The following is a 24045-nucleotide window of genomic DNA, read 5'->3' as shown; positions in this document are numbered from 1 at the left end:
CCTTTTCTTTAAAGCCTACATACACACACACACACACACACACACACACACACATAGATATATATATATATATATATATATATATATATATATATATGGATCTATCTTATAAGATTGAAAGTATGTTTCAGCGAAATGTACGAGCGAACTCACTTTCGCTTAAATGCACTTTATTGAAAATGCACTTTCGCAAAAAAAAAAAAAGAGATCACACGACAGTGGGGAAGAGGGACTATTCCCTTATCCTCGTTGTGCCATGATCTAAGCAACAGTTTCCTTAGTTGTACAATCAACACTACATGTTGATGTACAACTAAATCTGCATGCAAAATGCATGTTTTTTTTTTCCTTTATTTTTGTGAAAGTTCATTTTTGATAAAATGCACTTTCGCTAAAGTGAATTCGCTCAAGTACATTTCGATTAAACGTACTTTCATTACTCAGACTAGGATCCATACATATATATAGATATATATCTACACACATGGGCTCCACCCTTTACACATACATATATAAGAAAATACTTAAGACATGCAAATGCCCACCACCAAGAACCCAGTGACTGATGCATTACTGTGCTCTTACACAGTGGCTAGTACTGTTTGTAGAAGCAATGTGAGATGAACTGCAGTATTCTCATCGTTCTCAGGCAACAATAACTGATATCAGGATTTTTGGAAGGGAAGTTTCTACATCAACAAAGAAACGTTGTTTTTCTTACAAAGATTTAGAATTTTTTTTCCAGTGGGGCCAGCAATTTCTGATGCATTGATTTGTCATGCTGTTCTCGGTCAGTGCCAAGTACTGCAAAGAATTTTTCCTGTGCCGATTTCCTACTTGCACAGGAACCTTTTCATCTGCTGAAGCATTTGTGCATATTTCTCTACTTGGTAATAATTTCTGATACCAGACAGAAGGATCCCATGCTTTGACAGCCCAGTGCAGTTGGGATTCTTCCCCATGTAGAATTTCTTACAGCAGAAGCCCTCTGACCCACTCAAAAAGAAAAATATATATTTCACTTCTGGCAATAGCAATACTTGCTGTGTTACAGTCTTTTATTTTGTTCTTCAATCAATTCCCAGTGCTGCTAAGAATTTTCTATGCAAAGTCTCCCATCATTTGCTACCCTGTTTCATTCTGGCTGTGGTGCCATTTGTGTGGAGTCTGCACATCCTTCCTGTATCTATGGGAGTTTTACTAAATGTTACAGACTCTTTCTGCAGCCCAAAGATCTGCTTCAGATCAACTTTGACCTTCAGCACAACCTATAGGTGTATGTGCCATGTGTGAGTGAATGCGTGCACCTGTCCTGTGACAGGTTGGTGCCTGTTCACCAACAGTCAACAGCCTAGCACATAGTCAGTGCTGGGACAGGCTCCACGCAACCCTAAACTAGAACTAGATTAACTGGGTTACCACAGAAATAAATTATATTCTAAAATAAAAAGGACATAAAGAAATACAAGACATATATTTATGTATATGCACAATCACAGACATGACCACCCCAACACAAGAATTCTACTACTTCGTAGAACCAAGTTTGACAAGTTACAGAGTAGCCCTGTATTCTTCAGACAATTTCAAATACCATTTATTTCCTCTGAGAAATTTTCTGTAGCAACAGGAAACCTATGTTCTACTAAGAAGACCTTAACTAAATTCCCCGGCTTAGTAGCTATGATGTTTGATTACTTAAATGTCTCAAAGTCTTTTGGACTCTTTCAATAAATATCCTTTTGTGACCTCTGACTTTCTCAAATTACAATACCTTTATAAAATTTCTCCCATACAATCAAGGTTCTTTTTTCCAAGGTACACATAAAAGACCTCCCTCATATGCTGAAATGCTCCTGCTGTTTTTAGCTCCCTACACTTGTGTACTGATCTGTTTTTTCATTTAAAAAAGTTAACTAAATCTAGGCCATTGCTATAATCCTTATGTGCTATTTAAACTGGACACAGTGTATGCAATATATGCCCTAACTGTGAAACAGCAAATGAAATAATGCACATCTACAAGTTGGGAGCTATTATTAACTCCCCAAGTGATGTTGACATCCTGCAGAAAGGCCTCACTGAGACCAACGACAGGTGTCAGAAACATGGCCTTAAGCTCAATGCCAAAAAATGTGTCGTCATCCCATTTGAGGAAAACTCGGTTCCCATGAATTACCACATCGATGGTAGTCCATTGAACACAGAAGGCATTAAGAGATCTTTTGACCACCACATTGCCACTGTCCTTCTATGTGACACATTTCATTACTAAGGGTTTTGCATCCAGGAAGAAAGAGGTGTTTGTCTTCCTCTATCCTTCCCTCATTAGCTCAATCAGAGTACAATGCCCCATTTGGTATGTACCTCACTAGACACCTGCAACAACTGGAGAGGCCGCAAAAGTACCTCACAAAGATGATCCTAGACCTTAAACAGTTGTCCTATATGGACAGACTCAAAAAACTCCAACTATTCTCTGTCTCATATCGGCTACTTAGAGGCGATCTCTGCTTGACTTGCAAAGTCATGTCTGACCCAGCTCTTTTAGAAATACTACATCTAAAGAAATCCCAATCCCTGCGCACCACACACTCCAGAGACCTCAACCTCATTACCACAATCAACAGAACATGCTGGAGGGACAGGTTCATAACCCAGAGACTGCCCATGCTATGGGACAGACTTCCCATACATGTCAAACAGAGCACCTCACTGGGCCTCTTCAAGAGAAACCTTCATGAGTGGATGGGAAATAGAAAATTCACCCCAGGGATCATTCCAGTGGCTCTACTCAACAGCGGCACTGAGAACAAAGGTCGGCTGGCACGATGCCAGGGTAATTCTATGGGCTAGGCTTATAAAGGCTCCAGGGCCACTAGCTTAGTACACACCTATGAAAACAGTTCCATTTATCAAGAATGCTGCATCATTCAATGGTTGATGCTGAATGCAGCAGGAACCCCACACAAATGATGAAAACAGCTGTAACTATTCAACACATACCAGTGCTTATGACACAAACTGGCCACGGACTGACTAGCCATGCCCTGTTACTGTGTGGCTAGGGGACAAGGCAAACATCATACTAACAAAGTAGAATGTTGTCTCATGTGCAGTTTTACTTTGCAGTCAGCTTAATTTGATTAGTTTGGGGTCACTGCTGTTTTGTTACTATATTAAATAAACTATCAAAATACTTTAACTACAACATGACACATTAATTTGAAAATCATTCTGACAATTTTAACAAAGAAAGGTAAAGGAAAACTGACTACTGATTTACACTGTCATTAGATATAGCAGCCCTGCTCATAGAAAGCAAGAATTTGTACCTGCTGTTACTGGGTTAATGTGCATGTCACAGAGGGGGGAGAAGAGGGTACATATTTATGTGTGCACATGTGTATGTGAAGTTACAAGCAAATCAATGGCAATACTACCTTTTGTTAAATAAAATAACATAAAAATTGTCAGACATGTTAGCCCCACATTACTACAAATTGCCGGTATATATCATGGTTGCTCACCTTGTTAGTTGTTTTCAAAAATCCCTGTCAATATTAGTACTGATGTAGATCCCCAAGTAGGAGTCTGACAGACCTAATCAGCATTGCAGGCATAGCAGTGCCCATCCATATGCAGTGTACTAGTCACGTGACTTAAGACAAATGTTAGAACACAGATGTGCCTTACCCTCCATTTAGTGAAGTCACTCAGTGAGTTGGGGCCATATTTCACTTGCTTAACTGCTGATTTCACAAACTCCTTTTCAACTGCTTTTACTGTCTCAGGAGACTCCGCTTTTGATTTGTAGTTTTTTTGCCAGTATGCAGTGACCTAAAACAAATGTCACAGGGAAAAAGTAACCAAATATTTCTGCAAGATATAACAAAAATACAGTATAAACTTACCCTGTCTTTCATGGACACTGCTTAACTGTAGTACAAAACCTGAGCTTTACTGGCCTTAATTTGCTCAGAAATGGAGCACATAAGATTCTGACAGGTATGACAGGTAATACTACAGACAGGACTGCCACCTTTTCAGAGGTTCTCACTGTGGTAAACAAATAATGGTGAAAAAAAATACAAATCACCCTCAACTAGTACAAATAACTTATTTTCACTTTTCAACAAAATTAAAAATAAAATTCTCTGGCGGAAATGAAGTGGTTTCTTTTTTATATGTCATTACATCGTCTTGGGCAGAGATGCATCACCATTTCAGTAGCCTAAGCTATGTGGGGTTTATCCCACCTGTACCAGTCAGCTTCCAAAAGCTTTGGGTGCCTTCCAAACACTCCTGCCACCCAGAGTGCGCAGAGTGCTTTTATAAATGCTAGAAGGTGAACCAAAAGCTTCAGAGCATTTCTTTTTTGCCAAGGAAGAAGGCAAGAGCCATGAACATGTGCTACGAAATAAAGAAAACTATCTTTATAACTATGTAAAAGGAAGCACACCTTGGTAATAAGTCATCAACAACAAGGAAAAAGGGGTTGGAGGAAGGGAGGCCTGTCTAATGCAACAGTGATGCACTAGAACACCTACTATTATGGTAAGTTTACTTACACAACTGTACTATGTTCAAAATAATCACCGTTGTACTTGCCTAAGCTATGTGGGTAGACTACCACAACTTAGACAAATTAAATAAAACACTGACGGGGCAAATATCCAAGATTCTAGGTAAAACCTGTTCTGAACTTGGAAAAGGAATCCAATTTGTAATGGTTTGTAAAGGTATGTACTGTGGACTAAGTTGTTGTCTCTAAAATGCTTTTAGATTCCACAATATAACAATACAATACAATGCAATAAAAGTACAGTTGTGTACACTTACCATAAATGTAGCTGTTAAGGTGTATTCACTGTTGCAGTCATCACCTGTGGGTTATCCCTGCTGTGGTAGTCCTCAGCCAGTACGAATACCAGAGTCAATGTTTTTCTGCGTCAGCTGGTGCTGCTTATTAACCAACGTCAGGTCATCAGTGCTATAAAGCAAGGCAGCCAACGCCATTACATCAGTTTTTCTTGCCCTAACCAGTCAGAAGCCCCAGGAAAAATGGTAAGGGGGTACTGGTGACAAAAAGCCACCATAAGAAGCTTTCGTCTCCCTAAGGAAAGAGGATATATAAGGGGGAAGGAGGGAGGGGAAACCAGGACTGCAACAGTGAATGCACTCTAACATCTACATTTATGGTAAGTGTACACAACTGTACTATGTTCTTTGTGTTTCACTGTTGCAGTCATCACCTGTGGGAGGATTCCCAAAGCTGAGGAGAGGGGTGGTAGGATGAGTAAGACACCTAGGCCTGGGTCAGCATGCCCTACAGAACTGCATTGGCAAACCCTGACCTAGCCTTAGAGAAAAGAGGTGGTCGGTAATAGGTTCATAGGTTGGTACTGGGCTGTCCGAAGGCATATATTAGCCCAGCCACATTGTGCAGTATTCATAGCCCCTTTAGTAGTTCCCTAGACCCTTGTACTAGCAGCTAGTACCCTTGGCCGCTATCTAGTACTGCTGTTGGTGTGATCCCCGGTATGAACTTTCTGTTACCTATCCACTCATCAAGGTTCCTCTTGAAGAGTGATAGTGAGGGTCTCTGTCTTATGTAGATCGGGACCCTGTTCCATAGTAAGGGAAGTCTCTGCGAAGGGAATCTATCCCTCCAGCATGTTTTATTCATTGTTGTGTTGAGGTTTATATCCCTAGAGCATGTAGCTCGAGTAGATTTGGTTTTGCTAAGATGGAGCATGTTCAACAATTCTGGGTTGGACATGGCTCTGTACGTTAGACAGAGATCGCCTCTGAAAAAGCGGTAAGCAACAGAGAACAGTCTTAGCTTTTTCAATCGTGCTGCATAGGGCAACTGTTTGAGGCCAGTAATCCTCTTGCTTTGTAAAGGTATGGACAGAAGTCCAGGTGGCAGCTTCCAAGATGTCCCTGGATGGAACTCCTCTGAGGAATGCTGTGAAAGTGGAGGCTGCCCTAGTGGAATGTGTACAAATAGACTTAGGGGGTGGTTTTCTCATGAAATCTGTAGCAGAAGTGGATGCAGTGTGATATGCATTTGGAGATGGTTTGCTTGGAAATGGGCTTCCCCTCTGCCCCAAGGGCAAAGCTCACCAGCAGTTGGTCTGTTTTTCTGAAGGCATTAGTACGGTCTAGGTAGTATCTGAGCTGTCTGTGCACATCTACTGAGTGCAGAATTATTTCCCCCTTGTTTTGAGGGTTAAGGAAGAAGGTGGGCAGATGTATAGCCTGGTTGAGAGTCACATTAGATACCACCTTGGGCATAAAGGAGGAGTTGGTCCTACAGGGAGACCCTGTCGGCACGGAAAATGATGAAGGGCTCAATGGCTATCAATGCCTGAAGTTCTGAAACCCTTCTGGCTGAGGTGATAACTAGCAGGAAAGCAGTCTTCCAGGAGAGGTATTTCAGTTCTGCTGAAATAGCAGGTTCGAAGGGTGGTAAGGTTAGTTTTTCCAAAACTAAATTCAGGTCCCAGACTGGCGTGGGTGGCCTTCTGGGAGGTATGACATTCAAAGCCCTACTGAGGGACTGTTTAATCAAAGGATGTGAGAACAGGGACGCATCTCTATTGAAATGAGCTGAAATGGCTGAGGCGTGGATTTTAATAGAAAAGAAGGGGAGGCCAGTATTTAGTAACTCTGCTAGATAGTCCAGGATAAATAAGAAGGATGGAAGATTGTGAGGAACTGCCCCCTCTGGACTGGTTCCAGGAGCAGGAACCTTTTCCATTTTCCTGCGCAAGATTTTCTAGTGCTGGGCCTTCTGGCCTCTGTGATGATGTCTAGGACCGGTTTGCTTAACAGGGGCTCCATGTTTGCTTTTAGAGTATAAGCCATGCTGACAGTTTGAGAGTCTGCAAGTCCGGGTTGCAGCATCCCCCCCACCTGAGTCAAGAGGTCTGAAATGAGGGAAAGCTGCCTGGGAGGCTGTGATGTCAGGCTGCGCAGTAAGGGGTACCAATGCTGCCTGGGTCAATCTGGATCAATAAGGATGGACTTTGGCCTCTCCTCCCTTATCTTGATCAGTACCTTGGGAATAAGAGGCAGAGGAGGGAATGCATACACAAATAGGGAGTTCCAGGGGAAGGTCAAGGCATTCACCTTCTACCCTAGGCGGTGATAGTCCCTGGTACAGAATTTTTCCAACTGGTGGTTGAGGTGTGAAGCAAAGAAATCCACCACCGGAGTTCCCCATTTCTGAATGACTAGCAAAAAGATTTTTCTGTGGAGCTGCCATTCGTGGGGGTCCAGTAAGTTTCTGTTTAAGTGGTCTGCCAGGGAGTTGTTGATCCCTGGTAGGTATTTGGCTATTAGGTGGAATCCCATGGAGGAGGCTGTCAGCCAGAGGTTCATGGCTAGCCTGCACACAGGGAAAGATTGCGTCCCTCCCTGTTTGTTGATTGCTGATGTACCACATTACAGTGGTGTTGTCTGTTTTGACGAGGAGACCCCTGGCCTGAGATGGGGTTGGAAGGCTATCCGAACATTTTGTACTGCCATCATTTCCTTCTGGTTGATGTGTAAAGGAAGGTGCTGGGCATCCTAAGGGTCTTGGGTGCACCTGCCTGCTAGGTGAGTGCCCCAAGCAATGTATGAGGTGTCAGTGGTGATGGTCTGCCTGGTAGGGCGGAGGACGAAGGGAAGACCTTTGTTTTTGGCACAGGCCCCTGCCCACCAGAAATACTCGGCCCTTATACAGGGGAATCGGAGGGAGAGAGGCCTCTGGAGGCTGAGAGTCCTGACACCAAAGGTTCTTTAGATGCCACTGAAGTTTCCTCATGTGAAGCTTGGCCGGAAGAATGAGAAGGAAGCAAGATGCCATGTATCCCAGGGCTTGCAGGAACTTCCTCACTGTAAGGGGACTTCTGGAAGCCAGCTGGGTAAAGTAGAGAGGCAGGAAGCTCTGCTTTTCTGGGGATAGGAAGGCCATTTGGGATGCTGTGTCCAGCAGTGCTCCCAGGAAAATGATCCTCTTGGAGAGTGTCTGCTTTGATTTATTTTCATTGATGGTGAACCCTAAGGAAGTTAGTAGGGTTTTGACAAAGAGGAGGTCCTGGAGCAGCTTTTCTTTGCACTTTGCCTGAATGAGGCAGTCATCCAGATAAGGGTAAATCTGAATATATCTTTGTCTGCAAAATGCTATGGCATGGCGTGAATACCCTGGGAGGAGTAGAGAAGGCAAAGGGTAGTGCAGAGAACTGAAAGTGTTGTGAGCCTGCTCTGAAGCGCAGGAATTTCCTGCAGGATTCCCTTATGGGGATGTGGAGGCATGCATCTTTTAGGTTTACGGTCACTAACCATGCATTTTTTGTCAGCATAGGCAGCAGCTGCTGCAAAGTTAACATTTTGAATTTGGGGAGCACCAGGGAGGTGTTCAGAATGGATAGATCCAGGGTGGGGCGCCAAGTGACCTCTTTTCTGGGAACAAGGAATAGTCTGAATAAAAGCCTTTGCCGGTTTGATTTGCAAGGACAAGTTCTACTGCCCTCAGGATATGAGAGTTTGGACTTGTTTCAATGCCTCTGCCCACTGATTTGGATGCAAGTCTGGGTACCCTCTTGGAATTGGGAGTTTGTTGAAAGAGAATTTGTATCCCTGAAAAAATTATCTTTAAGACCCATTGGTCTTTTGTTACAGAAAGCCAATTTTCTTTGCAGAGGGAGAACCTTCCTCCTAGCTTTTGGTGAGTGACAGGAGGGCAGAGGGGGGAGAGGGAGTCATTGAGCATTTCTGCCATAGAAGGATGACTTAGAACTCTCTGCCTTTGGGGCAAAAGTGGTCCACTGTTTGGTTCTCTGATGTCCCTGGGATAGAGGCCTGGGTGGTCTGTCCCTGCATGGCTTACCTTGCCCCTGTCTACTAAGTGCAGGAAAGGACCAGTGCTTAGAGGGGAAATTCCTGATGAACCTGGGAGGTTGTACCTGAAAGAAATCTTTTACTGTTTGCATAGATTTTGCTTTGCCTTTCCATCTTTTTAAGCACCTCTTCTGCTTTTACTTCAAACGGTCCTTATCCAAGGGTGCATCAATTAATTTAGACTTGACATGATCAGGGAGAGGTTGCTCCTTCAACCATGCATGTCTCCTAATGGCAGATCCTGACACTGCTGCCCTGCTTGAGGCTTCTAGTGCGTCATATCCATAGTGCAAAGAGTGTTTGGCCACTTGACAAGAAGAGTGCAGTAAATCTGCTAACTCTTTGGAATTGGCATAGTCAGGAAAGATAGAAATCTTTTGTTTTAATAGCTCCAAAGCGTGTTGTTGATATTTTAACATATGGAACTGACAGTTGAGTGCGCCGATAGCTAAGGTTGCAGAGGTGTATACTTTTTTACCCCATCTGTCCAGCGCTCTGGATTCCTTGTCAGAAGAAATAGGATTCTTTGCAGAACTGGCCTTAGCTTCTTTTGGTCCCTGTCAGCAGCAGGATTTCTGTACAGGTATCTGTGAGGATCCGGTACTCTGCAATACCTGTCAGGTTTAGTGGGAGCAGGTGGGAGGGTGTCAGGGGCTAAGCTGGAGTCATGGAAATCATCATCCACCACTTCTAAAATAGGGGGGATGGCCAGGGGTCTGTGCCTAGGCAGGTCTAGAAACTCTCAGTCTTCTTAGACTGAGGGAAGTCCTGAGATTCCAATTGGAAATGTTCCCTGAGGGTGTGAAGGGTTTCCCCAAAGGAAACTTCTTCTGGTGGGGAGGCAGAAGGAATGGATTCCTCTGCATCCGAGTCTTCATAAGCAGGAAGAGGCTGTCCCTCTTCAAAAACTGAATAATCAGATTCCTCAGAATCCTGCTCTGTCATTATTTCAGAAGGGTGTCTTTTCCTTTTAGAAAATGTGGCCTGACTACCCCTGATAAGGGAGATAAGATCCTCAACCATCTTAAGCATTTGGGCTTGGGGTGGTGGAGCAGGAGTAAGATGGAGACTGGAGGTAGATTTTCTAAGAGTGGCCTGGCTTCTAGGCCCAAGAGTATCCATCGGTCTGACAGTACTGGAAGTCGGATGAGAGGATGTCTGTTTTAGTCTAGAATCAGTAGTGCGAGAGGCCTCCTCGGAAGCCAGTGCCTGCGTCGTGGCTCCGGACCCAACTGAGGCAGAGACCACCAAAGGCTCGGAAGACGAAGAAGAAAGGGTCTCGGTAGAGGCTTGCATAGATTTCGTATCGGGCATCAGAGGCTGCAAAAGCACCTCACTGAATTCCAGAGAACTGACGACCTGCTTACCAGTAGCGTCATCGGAAGGCTTAGCCTTGTGTGGTCTGTCTCTATGTTCATCTCTACATCTTTTTGGAATGTCTATGGATTGCTGGCTGATGGACCCCATTTCAGAATGCAAAGACGGAAGATGAAAATATCGGTCTACAATAAGAACTCTACGACAAATGGTTCTCGTGTTAAAGAGGGCACAGAACCGGCAGTGGGGGACGTTGTGGTCTGGGCCTAAACAAGTGACGCAGTATGAATGAAGTCTCTGTGTGGGATCTGCTTTCACCAGGTGAGACAATTGTTAACTTTTTCGGACATCGTTAATGCAAGAAAAAAGGATCCCCAAAGGGGTACTTAGTTTTAGACGGTTTCAGCTGAAATTCGAGCTCTGGTAGCGACCGACCGGCACACTTGCGAACTGCTTCTGTTACAGGCTCCACAGCAAGAAAGACTGATGTAATCGCGTCGGCTGCTTTGCTTTATAGCACTGACCACCTGACGATGGTCAACAAGCGACAGTAGCCGAAGCAGAAGAACATTGATTCTGGTATTTGGGCCGGCCGAGGGCTACCACAGCAGGGATAACCCAAAACTGATGAGTGCAATAGTGAAACACAAAGAACATCTGCAATGAAACTCAAAAAGTGATGACATTAAATTCTTGAATTTCATTCGTTCAGCCAATGGTGCAGCACAAATGTGTAGGTAAGCCACTATGCACCATTCATTAGGAAAAAACAGGAGATGAATTTAAGTTAAACAGTTTGAGGTGTACATGTGCAAGGGCATATTTAACACTATTAAACAACCGGGTATACTGTCAGGTCCCATTGATGAAGTATTGTTGGTCTTGGTTTGCACTTTCAGTAAATAATTTTTAGAGATAACTTGGGAGAATAAAGAATTCAGATATTTCAGGGCATTGAACAAAATTTTCATGGGAGAAGTTGGCACTAAATTTGCTCAAAACGATATATGGAAGATCAGCTGGTAAGAATAGGGTCCCCATTATTTACAAGTTCTGAACAATGTAATGGGTACTGTACTTTTTTTTTTATATATATTTTCTAACATAGCTAAAGAAGGATTTATAATCATCTTTGGTCTTGTAGGTCAGCCAAAGTTGACTTCCAAGATGGCTGCACACTGATCAACAGCTTAATCTCAGCTCTCCCAGTGTGAAAAATAAAACTGAGTAATAGGCACCAGTGATGCAGTCAACTTGAGTAAATTTCAGTTGCTGGATAGTAAGTGCACTGCCTGGATGCCAGCAAAAAAGAAATTTAGAAAAAATAAAAGAAAATTAAACAGAAAATGTGAAGAGAAAACACTAGCTGGGAAGAATCCTGCAGTTGTTCAGCAAAATGAAGTTCAAGCTTCAGCTTTAGCACAAGAAATGGCTTCTAGTAATTTAGATCAAAAACAATCATCAAATGACAACTGAAGGTGTATATCAAATCAAATAACAAAAGGATAGGAGAAATAGAAGCTTTAACTAGCTACTTATATAAACTGATATAAACTGATAAAACTACAAAAAAATCAGAGGATGAAATGAAAAAAGAAAGGCTGGTTGAGTAAGAGATTTTTCAAGAACAGCTGTTCCAAAAACTGTTGTGGTTAGAAATTGAAAGGAAGAGAATTCATTTTACTAAACACAAATAAGCAAGTGGACTGGTATTTCACAGCAAGATTTGTTAACTCAGAGGACACATCATGTGTATGCTCCAAACCTGGCCATGAGAAAGCAGTCAATGCCTGTACTAGTTAAGATGAAATCATACAAGCAGAAAGAGCTGATCCTGGCAAAACTATGTCAGAAAGGAACTGCATTAAGAATGGAATCAGCAAGTGCTTGTGGGAAATGATTATTCTGTTTATACTAGGCAGAGGGGAAACAAGTTTATCCCAGCAATTAGAAATATTAAGTGGCAGGTGTGAGATTCAAGCTGCTGTATCCATCTGTCTTCAGAATATTTTTTCATGGAGGATCAAATACACTTTTGGATACAGAACAAGCTTAAGGAGGAAATAAAAAAAAAGTTTATCTACCAAAAAATGATCCAGCAAACAGAACGGTAATCTGCTTTTCATTCTTCTTACAATAAAGTTCATACAGAGACTTTACTAGAGAAATACTTTCTAATGTTCAAAAGGAAAATGCTTGAGACACAAAAAGCACGGGAGTTGACTAGAAGAATCAGGAGTACCTTGGACTTCAACTAGAGTCTGCTGTTTTGAAATGGAAATGAACAGGGTGAAGACCAGCAACAGTGAAATTAGGGGATAAATGTGAGACCATAAAACATCAGTCACATTTGTGAAAAATAGCTTTGTAAGAAAAAGTAGCTGAGAAAGACTGGACTTTTGCTGACTGTTAAATCTGTGGGTGGACTGTAAAGCAATATACCCCACTTAATGGCGTTAATGTTTAGAAGAAAAATACTAAAACGAAAATTACGTAAAACAATTTTTGTACTAATTAGTATTTGTATAAAACATTTCATGATATAAACTGCATGTTATACTGTAAAGCAGTTCTGTATAGTTTGTATAAGGGGTATTTTAAATTAGGGCGGAGCCTTGTATGTGTTACAAGATATTAAAGTAAACAAGCACATTTTAGGTGTAAGAATATAGGGTTTGCAGTTTAGCAAGAGAAGAAAGGCATTACAGAAACAAAATTAAGTTAATATGCTGTGAGGTTTGGGCTACTGGAGAAGGGATAGGGTATAAAAACGCAGTAATTATACTGTATGTATGATTAAGATAATTACTCTTGTTTTCAAATGGGTGTGTCTGTATTTTTCTAACCAAGTAGGCTTGAAAAATAAGACAAAATGATGAAATCCATGAAATATGCTAAGTGCCTCCCATTTGCAGACAATAGCTTGTTTTGTTCTCGGTAGGAGTCAAGACGTCTGCAGCTGAAAGCAGTTGCGCATTCTGCTCTGACTGAAATTTACAAAGATTCCTTTACTCATCTGCAGAGATGTTAGCTGTTTTTACATGGAAATGAGCTGTCTGCATGTGCAGGCAATTAATCTTGAGAGTTCTGAGCATTCTTTATGGAGGGAAATGCAACATTCAAAAGTACAATGGCAAGCAGTTCAGTGAAAATCAAAGTTAGAAATTATGAGAAATGAAAAAGAGATAGCAGCCTCCCTAGCACCTTGAATACTTTAATACATTTAATACAACAGTGCAACGGTATAGAATTTAGTTTTATTTAAAGAATGTCACTTTTTTTTTCGGGTCTATATCAGAACATCGAAGTATTACTACATCGAATGTTCTAATATCGAACCATTTCACTCGAAACACCATAGCATCAAACACTCAGAACAGCTAATTTTTCCCAGGGGAAAAAAAAAAATAAAAAAATTGCTGTTCCAACAAACATACACACAACACAAGCACACCAAAATAAATAACACACACACACACACACACACACACTTCACAAAACCATACATACACTATTAGCTATCCACTTACCTTAACCCAACCCTAAGGTCCGTAACTACCGTACACTCACCTTACCCGTGCCCTAACCCTAAAGTCCCTATCGGACACTCACCTTACCTGCTCCCTAACCCTAAAATCCCTATCGCACACTCACCTTTGCCGCTCCCTAACCCTAAGGTTCCTATCGCACACTCCCCTTCATTCGCACACTTACCTTAACCCGGTCTGTAACCTTTGTTCCACAGTCGGGGAAATATCAAAGCTGCAGAAACGGCCTACCGAATACTTTCCCTAGGAAAGTATTCGATATTCCACAGCTTCACTATTTTCAGCGCTCGATGCAAAGGGTTCGATATTAAAACATTCGAAGTAGTAATACTTTGATGTTCTAATACAAACCCTTTTTTTCTTATGGCTAAAAGTTAGTGTTTTTGAAAGTATACAAGCTGTTTTTTTCACTCTGGGACAGAAGAGAGATGCAAAAAGAACAGACACCAATCCACATAAGTGGGAATATATGCTATAAAATCTGCTTCAGAATGGCTAACCTTAATTTTAGGTTAGACAATGCCTGTGTGTGCAGCTGCTGATTTGAGACAATTGTTCCTATCTGGAGGGTTTAACTTTACTTTTGAAGATGTACATATTTTGTGAGTTTGTTCTAAGTTAGCAGGTTGGTGTATTCTGAAAATGTATTTATTTTTGATGGTTTTAATTAAAACAATAAGTCTTGAAAAATGTGACACAGGTTCAAATGGAGATAAGAAACAACTGTACAAAATATCAACTTGCCAAATATTAGTGTGTGCATGCAAGACAAAAGGTGGACATTCAAAAGAACTGCTGTATATTATGTGGGAAAAATAGTTTTTTATCATACTGGTTATGCTACCCATGTTATCTTGGAACATAATGATCTTACAGGTATAGATAAAAAATGAAAGGGTATTGAATTACATTTAGAAATGCAGAGTGCAAATAGCAATGCTGCATAAAAAAAGCATTTGGAAAGAAATGATCATGGAAATTTGACAAAGGATTTCAGGATGGATATTCAGCAGAATATCAAGGAATATCAGGTTAAAAAGAAAAGGAAAGTAACAATACTGATTGCTAGAGGGATACCAATAGTGATAGATGATAATAACTGTAGATTTGCAGTAATGAGGGGCTACTATCAATGCAGAAAGATTACGCTGGCATCTATTTATATTCCACCAAAAACTGGTATTATGGTGTTTACGAAAATTTTTGAGAGAAGTAATCAGCTTTCAGCAGGGAATATTAGTTAAATATGGGGACTGGAACTTGACTTGCAACAGTGACGAGGTATCAGGACGATCTAGAAGGGAAATATAAGAAAACAGGACAGATTTCTGAAGAAAGTCATGAAAATATTTAGTATGAAAGATGTGAATACAGTAGCAGGAACTTGGGCAGAATTTACATATTATTCCCCAAGTTACAATAACTGGGCTAAACTAAATAGAAATTATATTTCCAGGATTATTTGCATTTAATTGAAACCTTCAATCTTCTTCTTCTTCTTCTTTTTTCGGCTTTTCCCGGTTATGGGTCGCCACAGCGGATCAACTGTCCGCTCATGATTGGCAGTGTAGTTTTACAGTGTCGAGTTGCCAGCCCGGCGCCCAACCTTCCACAGAAGGCACACACACACACATGCACTCGCACCTAGAGCCAATTTAGAGTGTCCAATCCACCTGCAGCATGTCTTTGGGATGTGGGAGGAAACCGGAGCACCCGGAGGAAACCCACGCGACTTAATTGAAACCTTCAATACACATTCAATAACTATTTTAAATCATGCAACATTAAAATCTAAGATAAAATGCAAGGTAGTGATAGGGATAAAATTAAAATGGAGCTTAAAAAAAAGGTAGAAATAAAACAGAAAGAGATATGGTTAAGAAGCAATAGGAATTACATAGAGGGGCTGACAAAAGTTAAAATATAGCAAAATAAAGGGAATCTCACAGAACAAAGAGGGTTAAATGCAGACTGCTAAGGAGAAAATAAGGGAGTATCTGGATAATAAACACATTTAGAAAGAACGCTATTTTTGATAATGCCAGAGCACAAAAACTAAGCACAATGACTTGGGCAGCAGAAAGTTGAAAGGTTTGTTACCAAACTTAGATTACATGAAAAATAACCAGAGATCCTGAACAAGCCTTAGAGATATTTCATATCTTTTATTCAACTTTGTATAAAGCAGAAACGTGTGGAAATCAAGAAAAAGCACAAATGGAAATGTCTAAGAATTAATTATGCCAAGGTTAGAGGTAGATGAGGCTTAACAACTAACAGTTAAGATAGGAGGAGATGAGATAAAAATGGTGATGAGCATATAACCAATCTTCAGGAATGTCAAGAGCAACAGATGGTGTATTCCAGTGGAAGTTAGGAGGAAAGAAAGTGATAAAAGATCTGGAAGACTTTATTTAACAGCATTTTAAATGGAGGGGCAGCACCAACATATTGGAAGAAAGCTGTGGTAGCTGTATTACTTACACAAGATAAAAGAATAGCAAAGTTGTTGCCAAATTTGATAGATATGGATCAATGTGGAACACAGAATAATGATGATTCAAAGAGAAGCAGAATATAAGAAGATACCGATGCTGTTGGTGGGTCTTGATGCTAAGAACATATTCAACAGAGTAAGCAGGATTTTATTAGTAGGACAATGGAAGCATTTTTATTCCTCGATATAATAATACAGTTAGTTAGCAGGATGCAAGAAGGATAGGAGGCAATGATTACAGTGGGGAGGGGATTCCTCTATGGTAAACTGTGTTTGAATACAGGAACCAAGAAAGGGGTGCCCATTTCCCTTTTGTTACTTGTTTTATTTTTAAAGCCATTGGCAAAGGAAATAAGGGATTAAAAAATGCAAGGATATAATTAGAATGGTAATCAAGAAAAGTTGCCTTCATTTGCAGATGATACTACTTTGTAACTGGTAAATTCACAAAAGGCCATCTCATTGTGGACATTTTCAGGCAGTTTCAAGTCTTTTCCGGACATAAGATTAATGAAGGCAAAGCAACTAGCAGCATAGTCTTGTTACTTACCCCCACACAAATTGGTTCAGCAATACCCATATTTATGGGGACACGACAATGTTACGTATTTAGGAGTGTGGATTAAAAAAAACTTCTTTAGTAGCAGCTAATATGTGAGAAGAGACTAAACAAAAGATACTAAAACTGAGAAACAGGAAGTTCTTGTTTATGGATATGGATAGTAAAATACAAGCAATAAAAATGTTTTCAGTACTTTTAGTTTTTACATAGAAGTTAGGCATATTTTTGTCAACCAGAGGAGAAGTCATTGACAATAATTATAAAGTGCTGAAGGAATTTATCTGGGAGCGAAAGAGGGCAAGAGTTAAGTGGGATAAGCTGATCCTTCCAAAAGAACAACGTGGTTTAGGACTACCTGATTTAAAAGGATATTTTAGAACTGCACAATTTAAGGGTCATATACAAAGCACAAACAGAAGATTATAATTTAAAATGGAAAAAGATGATGAAGAAGCAGGGGGAAGTTTAAGAAATAAACAGAGTAGGATTTTGGATGCAGATCCTTAACGACTATAGCAATCATACAGAATATTATATTCATAAAACAGCAGAAAGTACTCTAGGAACTAAGCCAACATGAGAATGAAGAAAGGAGATTTTGCCAATAGGGATGACTGCAAGTAGGCGTACAGAAAATAGGTAGAGGACAGAAATTTACTGGAGAAAACTGTTAACAGAACTAATGTTTTGGGGGAGGAAATAACTAGAAAAGGAAAGGTAAGAGAGTGAGATGAGACCAAGAAGACATTTGCACTGCAGGCTAGAGATGCCTCCCATACCAGGGACGGATATCAGAGCACAAACAGAAAAAGATAGGATAATCTTAACTGAAAGACCTGCTCTGGTGGGGGTTTCAGTCGAACCTAGAATAGAAGCTACTGTCAAAAAGGATTAATTAGTAGGGCAAAAAAAATATTAAATGGTAACTATAAGAATTAAATTAGAAAAGGTTGGAAGAGAGACTAGAAAAGCAATTTATAAGAGAACACTGGGAGGACATATGTAAGGCTCCCAAATATGCAACAAAGTCCAGAGGTCAGAAGGTTTAGGATCTTTGCTTGGAAGTGTTTGCATAGGTATTTGCATAGCCCAAGTCAGACTTCAAATAACATTTTACTCAGGTAGACAGCAAATGTTGGAGGTGTGATGGGGAAGACAGAGTTAACTGGGAACATGTGTTTTGGGTAATGACTTTACTCTTTAGGGAATTTTCAAAATCTGCACTCTTTCAGAAATATTGGTTAAGCAAATGGCTGTAACTAAGGATACAATTTTTTTTTTTTTAGTTGGGAACCAGATTTGAATTACCTAGACAAAAGTAAGGCCTTATTAAGTTTATTTATATTGGCTGCCAAAAAAGTAGTTACTAGAAAATGGAAATCAAGTCTAGACCAATTGTAGTTGAAGTACTGAATGTTATAAAAGAGATAAAAGAACTGAAAAGAGATCTTTACAAAAGGGAAGTAACAAATTACATAGAAATAAACTGTGGGAACAACACATGCAGAATAATGTTCAATAGGAAGAGAAGCGGGAGGTTTAAAGGGAAGGCAGAAATTTATCAATTTATGTAATGTTGAACTGATGATAATTACAGAGAAAAGATAATGTGATGTATAATGTATGTAATTGGAAAAAAAAGTTTTACAGTGTCGAGTTGCCAGCCCGGCATCCAACCTTCCACGGAAGGCAAACACACACGCACGCCTAGGGCCAATTTAGAGTGCCCAACGCACCTACAGCATGTCTTTGGGATGTGGGATGAAACCGGACCACCCGGAGGAAACTCACATGACCACAGGGATGACATGCAGACTCCGCATAGAAGGCACACCAGCAGAGGATCGAACCGGAGAACCTCTCACAAGCCGGCAGTAGTTAGGATCCTATTTTTGTCTATTTTTGGAGCTCCGGAAATGGAGCTTAGAAGACAAGATGGCTAGGTAAACAGACAAAGCAACTAACATTTCAATGATACGGTTAGACAAAAAACTAACCATGCAACTAATAACAGTAATAAGACAACCATCTTTCTGGGTTACTAACTGGTCACACAGAGTTAGACAATGAGAGGCTTCCCTTTATACAACAGCTTTTAAACTAAGGATGTTGAAGGAATGCAAACAGAAGATCCTGACTTCAAATGATGATGAAAGCACTGGCTGTTAGCATTCTGTAATGAGGTACATAGCACAAAATGAAACTGATGGCTTAAGACAAGAAGTAAATATGCAATGGAAAGTCCCTGCATAATGGTGAGCATCAAAAATGTGTGTCAGCCCAGCTTCCATTCAGAGAAAAGTTTTTTTCTGCTCAGAAAATAGGCAATAGTACTCCTTTGACCTACAATACAAATATATTAAGACAAGACAAACATCGTCAGTCCCGAAAGTTTAGAGAGCTATGGGTATAACCATCATTTACTTAAAAGTTTATATGAGGTTTGATCTGTGCTGTACACCACTGGCCTTTGAATTCTTATGTTCTAAAGATCACTACTCAAACAATATGTGAAGTACTGTTTGTGATCTCATGGTCCAGAGGAAGAGAAAGGAAATACATACCTGGGCACTTAGACAGGTGCAAAAATCACAAAAAGAGAGAGAGAGGTCTTTCACCACAGAATAAATTTGAAGTACAGCTGTGTTACAAACCAAGCACAAACTGTAGAGAGTCAAATATGTTTACTGTTGCAGTACTGATGACACGTAGGACTTCTACAACAAAAGTCTGGCCTGATTTCCAGAGCTTTTCATGCCCTGGCCGAGATGAGACTCTCCCATCTTGACATCAGTAGATCTATGGTATAAAAAGCGTCATCTGTCTGTGGCATCCTTAGTTTTTATTTGCCTCTTTCATATTCAAAGCGCTGGGTAGAGGCCACAGCATGAGACACCCAGGAGGCATATATCCCCAAAACCAGAAGTCCAACCAGAAGGGCCCCAATGCTTCCTCTCCAGATACTAGGTCAACATAAGGAGGAGGGTGTCTTGCAAGGTTAAGAGAGTTGGAAAAGTAAAGGAACTGGTGACTAGGTACCCACCCCAACCCCAAGATGGCTACAGGAAAGAAAAAGAGGGTCAGAGTACAGAAAATATTTCTTCATGAGTGACTATACCCGACCCTCTACAGTTATATTACATTCTTAACACAATCATACTATGTTCATTGCATTGTCCACTGTGGTAATAATGACAAGATTTAGAAAGATTCTCAAAGCTTATGGGCCAGTGGGTTTCAGGCTCTACGAAACTGTGGTCTATAACAGATCCAGAAGTATGGCCATGGCCAAGTCTTGCCATGGTTCTAGAGGCAATATCTGGGTTATAGTACTTTTAGATGGTGTGGATGGATAGCGTTTTCCATGATAGTCTGGGTGCAGACCCCTGTAAGGAAGTAAAGCGGTGCTGGCTGCTGTGGCTCTTGTAGGACAGGCTGTCACATGCCCTGATACAGTCTTACTATGGAAACAGAAACAGAAGGATTCGATGTAAGCCGGATCTTCAGAGATGGTATGTTTAAAGACAGGCATACCTTCCCTATTCTTAGCAAAAGCAATGAATAACTGGTCCGATTTCCTTTCTCCTTTAGTCCTTTCAGGGTAGAATTTCAACTGTCTATGCACACTCACTGTGTGCAAGATCCTTCCCCCCCTCGCTCTGTGGGATATGCTAAAACACTGGGAGGTTAATGCCAGATTTAAAGAAAATTCTGTCACCATTTAGGACAAAAAGATGGGACTGATATGGTGTGCTACTCTGTCCTCATGGAAGATGAGAAAGGGCAATTATACAGGAGGACCTACAGTTCTGATATTCTTCTGGCAAAATTAATAGCCACTAAAAAGTAAGTTTTCTAAGTTAAGCATTTGAGGGTTGTTCCAGCAACTGGCTCAAAAGGTGGTAAGGTTAATTACTCTAAAATGTAATGGCAGTCCCAAGGTAGAGAGAATTTATTTGTGGGGGCCTTAGACAAACCCCAAGGTATTGCTTTACTGGTAACAGGGAAAAAATGGGGGATCCAAACAGTGGCATGCTAAGAATGCAGATGCATACACCTTCAATGAAGTGTAACACCATTCTAATTAGTAAAGGTCTGAAAGGTATCTGGGGCTCATGGACACAAATGCCTGCTTAAGGTCCAAATCCTCTCTCAAGCACCAAACAGAAAATAGTTTCAATTCCATTAGACGTGGATTTTGGGCTTCCTACACCCCCACCTCCCCAGCGAGAGAATGCACATCCTCAAAAAGCATGTGCCTAAAGGGATGAAAGCTAAATCATTCAAGATGTCAGAATTAAGGTCTACAAGTACAAGTGACTCTTGCTTTGGGTCATGAGGTTAACGCACTAAGGCAGCAGAACAGACTATGTCCTTACCATACCCAGTAAAAGTGAGTGGAGACTGCTGTCTTGGCTAAAAGGGATTTTAGCATTTTTGGCCTGTCCTTTATCTTCTGTAATATCCTGGGAATAAAGACTGGGGAAAAGGTACAGAGGAACAGATGTGCCCAGTTTATTAGAAAGATATCTGTTGCCCTGCCCTCCAATGTTGGGTGTCTTGTTGCAAAATGTACTGAGCTGCTTTCTGGAGAAGTAAGCAAGATTCACTTCTGGCACTCCCCATGTGCGGATAAAATCCAAAAATATATCTCTGTTAAACATCCATTCACATGGGTCTGCCTCTATTCTGCTTAAATGGTCTAACAGACTGTGTCCTGGTGGTCATGCCTGACTCCTGGAGTAAGTACCAGTCATTTATGATTAGCTTACAGAAGCGACATGTGCAAGTTCCCCTTGCTTGATGTACCACCTCACTGTGGTGCTGCCTGGGAGGATATGCAGGATCCTTGGTTGCCATATCTGAAGTCACTTCTAGTTAAAACTACTGCATCATCTTGGATACTAATGCGCTCCTTCCTCCTCAGATCAGATGACCTGGAACATCAGTTCCCTGACTGGGAAAAACCTTTAGGCAATGTCTGTGCAGTCCATGGTGACAGTCTGGGTGTCCAACCCTGGCTTTAATGGGGCCCTCTGATGTGGCTCACCTGTTTTATCTGTTACAAGAGCTCTTCCTTGATGCAAGGCAGCAGGGGGTGAGTTGCTGCACAGAGTGGGCCTGCTGGCACCTTCTGTTCCTTTAGTATCAAGAGAGTTTCTTCATGTACAGCACTGCCAGATGAATCTTCAGGACTTAGAAGTCTAGGTCTCCTAGTGTTCTGAGATACTGCCTTGCAGTACTCTGCGCTACGGAGGGAAAATATGAAGTCAAGAATAGCACCTTCACTGACATAAGGAATGCCTTTTGGTTATTACGGCACAGAACAGCTCTCTGGAAAAGGACTTGTCTGGAGGGAATTATGGAAAAGGACTTGCCAACAAGACATTAGCTAGGATTCTGACAGATTCTAATAGAGCCCTAGACTTTAGAAGCAGGCCAAGATAAACTACAGAGCTATCGGCATCTTCATTAGACAATCATCCAGGTACGGGTAAATGTGAATACTTTTGTTTCTGCAGCAAACAATTAAATGGCATCAGGCACTCTGTAAACACCACTGATGCAACAGATAAACCAAAGGGCAAAATAGTAAACTGGTTGTGAGCACATGCTACTTTGAATCTGGGATACTGCCAGTCTGTCCTGGCTACAGGTACATGGAGGCAGGCATCATTCACATCTACGGTAAAACAGAAGGGTTAGGGAGAGATGTCAGGCCTTTAATGTAAGCAAACATAAAAAAAGAAAAAGAGAAAAAACTGCTGATAGAAAATTTAAAAACCGTATATATGAGCATTTATATGAAATAAAAACTCAAAAGATACTAATGCATTTCAGAACACAATAAATATTCCTTTTGTTTTTTTTATTATAGACAATATAGTTTCTGATATTAGAGGTGATGCATGGTCGATACTATTAGAAAGAAGGGAACTTTACTGGCAGTTATTCTACTAACTAGCCAGGCCTAAATGATAATTTATCTATTAGTTTCCTTCTAAAATTAAGAGTTCTTAAAAGATGAGATATTTTAATATACATTTAAAAAAGTTTATATATATATATATATATATATATATATATATATATATATATATATATATATATATTTATTTATTTATTAATTATAAACATTTTTTTTAGTATTTATGTATATTTATTCATATTTTTATTACATATCTGCCTTTTTTCGTTAAGGGAGTGTGGTTTATGTTGATGACTATGTGCATGACAGGATATAAAATGTAGATGTTTGTTTAATTGGATTGTCTGAGGAAGTTCTTTGATAGGACGAAAGCGCTTACTGGATTTCCATCGTTTGTGGATTAATAAACTGTGATTCTACTTTGATTTACTTCGTGGTTTTGGAATTTCTTTGTATTGGAGTCTGCCCTGTTCCCCGCTTTAATGTAAGCACTTTGAACTATGGAACTTTCAGAACATTGCTTAGCATTGATGTCTATAGGCATCTCTTCTGAGGATTATAAACACTGGAGTAAAATTTTATTTTCTTCATGTTCAGGTACTCTCAACAGTCCCATGTTTCAGAAGGTCTAATAGCATGGGTTTGATCATATGTCTTTGCTCACTAGGTACTTGGGGAATACCAGAGACCCTTTGTCTTTTTATGAACTGCAGTTTTTATCCTTTCTCCAAGATTCTGAGGACTGAAGTATGCTGACTGTTTTTATCCACTTCTTTTACAAACCGTCTCAGGAGGTGTCGTCCTATTTTCTGAGTGGGAATTTATAGTGGATGTGGGTTTGAGGATAGCATGGTTTATGGAGAAGAAGCAGCTCTGTTGAGTCACAGCTGTTCCCCCGTAGGATCTCAGCTAAGAGGGCCCCTAGGCCCCTAACTACGGTCAGTTTGCCATTTTCTCTTGAACTAGCTTTTCTTCACCTTTTTCTGCTGGTCTCTGTCTTGTCTTCAGCGCAACAGCTGACATTTATTATTTGGCAGGGGTAATAAAACAGCTATTTCACAGAATGCACTGTCTTCCTTTTTTCCTTAAGTGTCTTAAACATTTGTTCAGCAGGGAACCCAAAGAGGCAGATAATTTTCTAATGCAGTATTAAGCAGCTGTGTTTTTATGTGAGCTGGCAGGAGTGTGGTTCCAAGTCAGCATGTCTCATAGTAAGTCACCCCCACAGTTGCCACCTTGCATGACCCATCCACTACATCATAGCAGCACTTGATAAGAATGCCTGCTAACCTGGGTTGCG

General features: G+C 40.7%; 1 protein-coding gene across 1 annotated transcript in view; it reads right to left on the bottom strand.

Annotated features, from left to right (window-relative positions):
* The window catches only part of LRWD1 (leucine rich repeats and WD repeat domain containing 1), a 721948-nt gene that overhangs the window by 588615 nt on the left and 109288 nt on the right, over positions 1–24045 (bottom strand). Inside the window, exon 4 of the mRNA XM_044053858.1 lies at positions 3697–3840. Within this exon, the coding sequence (XP_043909793.1) occupies positions 3697–3840 (144 nt within the window). The remainder of the gene's footprint in view (positions 1–3696; positions 3841–24045) is intronic.

This window comes from Protopterus annectens, chromosome 13.part0, assembly GCF_019279795.1.
Source record: "Protopterus annectens isolate FY-2018-M chromosome 13.part0, PAN1.0, whole genome shotgun sequence".
Taxonomy (NCBI): Eukaryota; Metazoa; Chordata; order Ceratodontiformes; family Protopteridae; genus Protopterus; species Protopterus annectens.
The sequence above is the reverse complement of the archived record's forward strand: the minus strand, read 5'-3'. Positions and strand labels throughout refer to the sequence as shown.